This window comes from Megascapheus bottae, chromosome 30 (assembly GCF_031878675.1).
Source record: "Megascapheus bottae isolate mThoBot1 chromosome 30, mThoBot2.hap1, whole genome shotgun sequence".
In the NCBI taxonomy this organism is placed as follows: domain Eukaryota; kingdom Metazoa; phylum Chordata; class Mammalia; order Rodentia; family Geomyidae; genus Megascapheus; species Megascapheus bottae.
The window spans coordinates 1,111,355-1,118,044 of NC_143538.1; the positions used below are offsets into that span (position 1 = coordinate 1,111,355).

A 6,690-nucleotide genomic window follows, 5' to 3' on the forward strand; every position below is an offset into this window, starting at 1 on the left:
TCTACACCAGCTCCCAGCAGATTCGGGAGCTGGGGCTGGGGTGTCCCGGGGCTGGGTCTCTTCCAGGATGGATGGTGACCCCCTCGGCGGTCTCTCCGCCTTGTCCAGGCCTGTAGCGCATGCCTGTAGGCCCGGCCTGCCACCCACCCGTGCCCACAGTCCACACCAGCCAGGTGTGCCCACGGGGCTCCCTTTCCTTGCAGACAGCGGGGTCCCGGAGCCAGCCGCCTGCATGCTCACCACGACCGCCATCGACGTCCACCATCCGAACATCTCCTCAGACCTCTTCTCCGTGGACGTGGCCCTGAAGCCGGGTGGCCACGGTACGTGTGCCAGCGCCATGTCAGAGAGCAGCACCCTCTCCGCCCGCAGCTCTGCCCCCTGGGCCCAGAGCGACAGCAGCCAGCTGCGGGGCTCCTCCACCGACTGCAGCCCTGGGAGGGCAGAGGCCACGGTCCAGGATCTGCTGTCCACCCTGACCAGGGAACTCTGCCCGGCCCAGCGGGCCATGGACCCGGGCCCGGCCGCCCAGCCCAGCCCCGCAGGCTCAGCCCACACCAGCCCCGAGCTGGCCCAGCGCGTCAGTCTGTGCAACCAGAAGAACCAAGAGGACCTGGTTGTGCACTCCTTGCAGCCGGTCATCCACCTGCTGCCCACCGCGCCCGGGCTGGAGGGCAAGCTCAGAGCGCTGGAGTGCTCAGAGCCAAAGCTCAGGACCTCCGACGGCTAGCGTCGGGGGGCTCGAGGGAGCGGGATGAGGGAGACAGACATCTTGAAGCTCTCGGGGACCCCGGAAGCCCCCCAGAGCCACAGGTGGGGCCCAGGATTCTGCCTGGCCTTCCTCAGGGTGCTGCCAGCCTCCGGGGAGGGGATCCCCCAAAACCTCCAAGCCCAGAGCTGGCCCCTCTTGTCGTCCCGTTCAGGGGAAAAGGTGGTGGTGCTCACGGCTGGGGTTTTCTCTCTGCGGTTTTGGATGTTGATTTCCTCTTGTTTATTTTTTTAAACGTTTTTATAAAGACCAGCCTGTGCTCCCGCTAGCAGCAGGGTAGAGAGACCAGCTCGGGCTTTTCTGTTGCCTTCATTCCCAATGCCACCCTGGAGCCCGGGGGCCCAGCACTGTGAGTGGGGGCTCCCCAGCCCCACCCCCCAAGTCCCCCATGTCCCGGCAGGACTCCTGTCACCCAGCAGCCACCGGAGGCGGCATCACCTGTCCTCACACGGTCATTCTGGCATGAGGCTTCTCCAAACCAAGCTGGTTTTCACCATCATGTGACACGAAGGGTGGGCCAGGCCGGGGGAGGAACTTGGGGGGAAAACAGCCATTTTCCCACCTCAGCTTTCATAATAAAACCAGCCGCACTGCAATGCCCAGCGGCTCAGGTTTTCCTTTGGCGGACGGTCCAGGCAGAGCAGGAAGAACAAATTGTCCACACAGTGGCTCTCACCTAACACCCAGCTACTCGGGACGCTGAGAGCCGTGCGGAGCCACTCTGGCGGATAAATCTGAGACTGTTATCGTCAATAGACCAGCAAAAAGCAGGAAGTGGTGGTGTGGCTCAAGTGGTAAGGCATTAGCCTTGAGGGGAAAAAAAAAGAAAGAAAAGGCAGGCAAGAATCTAAGCCCCCATGGGCTGGGAATGTGGCCTAGTGGTAGAGGGCTTGCCTAGCATGCACAAAGACCCAGGTTCAATTCCTTGGTACCACATACATAGAAAAAAAAGCCAGAAGTGCTGCTGAGGCTCAAGTGGTAGAGCTCTAGCCTTGAGAAAGTCCAAGGACAGTGCTCAGGCCCGGAGCTCAAGCCCAGGACTGGCAAAAACAAAAAGAATGCAAGGCTCAGGTTGGAATGTTCCTCAGTGGCAAAATGCTTATCTAGTAAGTACATTATCCTGAGTCAATATCTAATAAAGTCTATAACACAGTTGAATATATATACATACATACACGCAATACAGTTGGGGGGGGACAAGAATGCAAGCTGGCACCAGTGGCTCACACCTGCCATCCCAGCTACCCAGAGGCTCTTTCCTCCAATGAACCACCAGAAAACTGGAAGTGGAGCTGTGCCTCAACTAGTAGAGCGCTAGTTAAAGAGCTTAGGGACAGCTCCCATGCCCAGAGTTCAAACCCCAGGACCCACACATACAAAAAAAAAAAAAAAAAAAGGAATGTGAGACCTTTTAGCTAAAGCCCTAATACAACAACACACACACACACACACACACACACACTTTTTGTTAGTCATGGGGCTTGAACTCAGGGCCTGGGCATTGCCCCTGAGCTTTTTCTGCTATAGGCTACTTTTTTTCTGCTCTACCACTTTGAGCCACAGTGATGCTTCTACCTGGGCTGGCTTCAAACTGATCCTCAGATCTCAGCCTCCCGGGCAGCTAGCTTTATAGGCGTGAGCCGCCACCGCGCCTGGCTCATTATCTATATCCAGTATATATAACCAATGTGTTGTATAAATCTATCTTCTGGATATACTAAACAAATGCAAAATTAGAGGCATGGTTCAAGTGGTAGAGCACCCGAACATGAGGTCTTGAGTTCAGTCCCCAGTACCACACACACACACACACACACACACTCAAGGTAGATTGCCACGAGCAGTTCTTGTGCTTTCTGAAAGCAGTTGCTTCAGACAGCTCAAGCAAGGCATGGGCATGCTGCCCAGGACGACGTCAGGAGCTGAAGAAGGTCGGCCTGGGGGCCAGGAGTGTGGCCCAGTGGTAGAGTGCTTGCCTAGCATGCATGAAGACCTGGGTTCAATTCCTTGGTACCACATACGTAGAAAAAAGCCAGAAGTGGTGCTGAGGCTCAAGTGGTAGAACTCTAGGCTTAAGAAAGCCCAAGGACAGTGCTCAGGCCCTGAGCCCAAGCCCAGGACTGGCAAAATAAAAAAGCTGGCCTGAGGCGAGGGCGGGTGGAAGGTGGGGGGTGGGGGAGGACTGCTGTGGGCCAGGGTGGCACTTGTGCTGGAAGCAGACCACGTGGGGACAGCACAGGCCGGGCAGGCAGCCACCACAGCCCACTCGTGGACACAGTGCCAGGAAAGGGCTTTGTGGCAGAGCTTGGTAAGTGCAGACTGACCAGGGCAGGGGCCAGTGTCCTCACATGAGCCCTGGATGGAGCATCTCGGCCAGGCCGCAGTCACGGGGCCGAACCTGCAGGTTGAGCGAGTGAAGATGGAGGAGAAAGCATTGGTGGTGACGGCTGCCCCAGTGCCGCAGCCTGGAGTTCTGGGCCAACAGCTCCCCCGCTCATCACCCCCCTACCACAACAGCCCTCTTATGGGGGCAGAGAAGCCCTGGGGGCTGCATGGGAAGGGGGAGGGCCTGCCAGTGCCCCCCACAGGTCACAGCCTTAAAAACAGGGTGCTGCCCGGTGCCCGTGGCTCATGCCTGTCTCCCCAGCTACTCAGGAGGCTGAGATCTGAGGATCAGGTTCAACGCCAGCCCAGGCAGGAAAGTCTGTGAGACTGATCTCCAGTGAACCTCCAGAAAACCGGAAGTGGTGCTGTGGCTCAAGGGGTAGAGCTCCAGCCTTGAGAAAAACCAGACAGTGGCCCTGAGTTCAAGCCCCATGACTGGCAGAAAAAGCGAGGAGGGGGGGAGAGAAAGATCAGGCTGCAGGTGTGGCCACCACAGCTCAGAGAGCCAGCTGGTGAGCGGGGCACCTGACATGCTGAAATGACAGGATAAGATGTGGGACCCAGCCCAGCTCAAGGCGGGTGCTCTGTCATTTGAGTCATGCCTCCACTTCTGGCTTTTGGCTTCCTTGGAGGTAACAGTCTCTCAGATTTGGCAAGCTTTGAACCGTGATCCTCAGATCTCAGCCTCCTGAGGAGCCGGGCTCATGGCATGAGCCTGGTTCAAACCTGGCTTTCGAGTGGACACCTCATTGCTGGAGCCATCCACTCACCCCTGAACCCCCTGAACCCCCTGCACCCCAGCCACTGGGATGGATGGGGAGGGGCTTTTCCCAGGGTGCACCGGGCAGTTTTCTGGCTGGCCCATCCCAGCCACTCCCGCTGCCCACACTTTGCCAGCACACAGCAGGAGCGGCAGCTCCCTCCCTGGGCCCCGCCCCGGGGTTGCTGGGTAACTAATGACATAATGGAAGGGAAAGCCCGGGAGAAGGTTTCAGGGGAGACACAGAGCTCAGGCATCCTCATTAATAATAGATGTGGGGTGCGTGGCTGCCAGCGCCAGCGCCAGCACTTCTGGGGCGCATACCCAGGAGACGCTCAGCTCTTTCCTTTGTTGAAGGATCTGGGTGAGGGGGAGGAGGAGGGGGGTTCCCGGCCCTCATGGCCACCTCAGAGCCCCTCTGACACCCCCATCGCTCAGGACATGTGTCCTGGACTGGAGGCCCGGACCTGCCTTCCTCTCCCTTGTCCCACATTTACATCTCGGCGGGGGGCCGGGCAGTGGCTTGGACCTGTCATCCAAGCCAGGGAGGAGGTCAAGAGCAGGAGGATTGGAGTTTGAGGCCAGTTGGGGAAAATAAGTTCTCAAGAATCCACCTCAACCACTAACAAGCTGGGTGTGAGACACACACCAGTGGCTCTTGCCTGTAATCCTAGTTTCTCAGAAGGATGAGATCTGAGGATTGTAGTTCAAAGCCAGCTTGGGCAGAAGAGTTCATGAGACTCTTATCTGTAATTAGCTAGCAAACAGCTGAAAGTGAAGTTGTGATTCAAGTGGTAGAGCACCAGATTTGAGTAAGAAAAAGCCAAGTGAGAGCTTGAGGCCCTCGAAAAAGAAAAAAATCTGGCCAGCCTCCAGTGGCTCATACCTGTGATCCCAGCTACTGGGGTGGCTGAGATCTGAGGATCGCAGTTCCAAGCCAGCCTGGGCAGGAAAGTCTGTGGGACTCTTTATGTCCAATTAACCACCAGAAAACCAGAAGTGCAGTTGTAGCTCAAAGTGGTGGAGCACTAGCCTTAAGCGGGACAGAGCCTGGGCCCAGAGTTCAAACTCCACAACGAACAAAAAGGAAAGAAGAAAACTCGAAGAAAAATCTTGGTGTGGTAGTGCACCTGTTATTCTACTTATTACTATAAGAATAAATAGGAAAGGCCGGGAGTTTGGCCTAGTGGTTAAAGTGCTTGCCTAGCATGCATGAAGACCCGGGTTCAATTCCTTGGTACCACATACATAGAAAAAAGCCAGAAGTGGTGCTGAGGCTCAAGGGGTAGAGCTCTAGCCTTGAGAAAGTCCAAGGACAGTGCTCAGGCCCTGAGCTCAAGCCCAGGACTGGCAAAAAAAAAAAAAAAAGAGAAAGAGGGAGAGTGGGCCAGGAATGTGGCCTAGTGGTAGAGTGTTCACCTAGCATGCATGAAGACCTGGGTTCGATTCCTTGGTATCACATACATAGAAAAAGCCAGAAGTGGTGCTATGGCTCAAGTGGTAGCATGCTAGCCTTGAGAAAACCCAAAGACAAGTGCCTGGGCTCTGAGTTCAAGCCCCAGGATTAGCAAAAAAAAAAAGAGATAGACGATAGATAACAAAAAGAGCTATAGATGGATAATAAAAGAGCTGGGGATTTAGCTCAAGAGGTAAATTACCTTGCCTATCAGCTACAAAGACCCTGGGTTCAAATCTCAGTACTATCAAAAATAAAAAATTTTGAAAAGAATTTAAAAACTATTCTTCTTCCAAATCCACAGAAATTCACTCTTCCAGACTTGCCATTTTGTTTGGCCCTATTGCTGGAAAGCTTGGCATTGTCTCCCGGTGAAGGAATAGTTAATTATTCCAACGAAACGATAGAACATTTGTTGCAATTTATTTCGAGCTATCAAAGAGACGGTACTGACGTAATTTTATGCAGAAACCCGGGCCATAGGTGTGGGGGGCAGTGACACCCACAGCCCGGCCATCTATCTGGACAGGAACCAGGCAGCGAATAAGTTTTCTTCCCGACATTCCCAGGGCCCGTGCACCACACGTTCCAGGAGGAGTTACACATAGGGGTGTGGGGTTCTAGAACTGTGTGTGCTCACTGCTGTGAGGCTGCTCAGCGGAGCAACAGGGATCCACTCCCACACTGGATCCCTCTCCCTAGCTGCACAGCTCTTGGCCAAAGCAGCCGAGGCCCAGGCCTAGCAGCCCCAGGGCGCCTCCCAGAGGGCCAGATCTTCCCCCAGATCTCAGCTCTCTGCCTCCCGTGGCCAGGATGGCGGCGCTGGCTGTGACATGTGTTCTCAGGACAGTGCAAAAGGAGCCACCAAGGGCCAAGGAAAGGCCCGCACACCCTGAGCAGCCCCTCCCCGCCCCTGTGGACACAGTCCTGCAGGCGGGCAGAACTCTGAATGGAAAGTTAGGTTTAGGTGAGGCTGGCTGAGGAGATAAAATGGCTTGGTTAACCTCCATGTGCCAACCTCGTGGCCACCTTTGGCGAAGGCCCTTCCCCAGCCTTGCGGCCAGCTGGCCGGCCAGCCTGGCAGACCCCCAGGGTTAGGCCCGGGGCAGGTGAGGCGGAGCCCCAGGTGAGGCCTTGGCTCCGCTCCTCCTTTCTTCAGCAAGCCAGGGAGGTTCCGACAGTTTACAGCTGTGCTAAGGCTTTATTATAGATTTTTATTACAGATTTAGAAATTTTCAAAAAAAAATATTTGTAAAGAGAAATACAGAGCCAGGACGTGCCTGGGGTCGGGAGGGGACGAGCAGGTGGACGTTCAGGGCC

The 6,690-nt window shown here is 55.5% G+C and overlaps 1 protein-coding gene across 1 annotated transcript in view; it reads left to right on the forward strand.

Annotated features, from left to right (window-relative positions):
- The window catches only part of Tmem266 (transmembrane protein 266), a 51,147-nt gene extending 50,167 nt beyond the window's left edge, over positions 1-980 (forward strand). The window contains exon 11 of the mRNA XM_090321492.1: positions 204-980. Within this exon, the coding sequence (XP_090177618.1) occupies positions 204-730 (527 nt within the window). The 3' untranslated portion in view covers positions 731-980. The remainder of the gene's footprint in view (positions 1-203) is intronic.
- Positions 981-6,690: the final 5,710 nt, after the last annotated feature.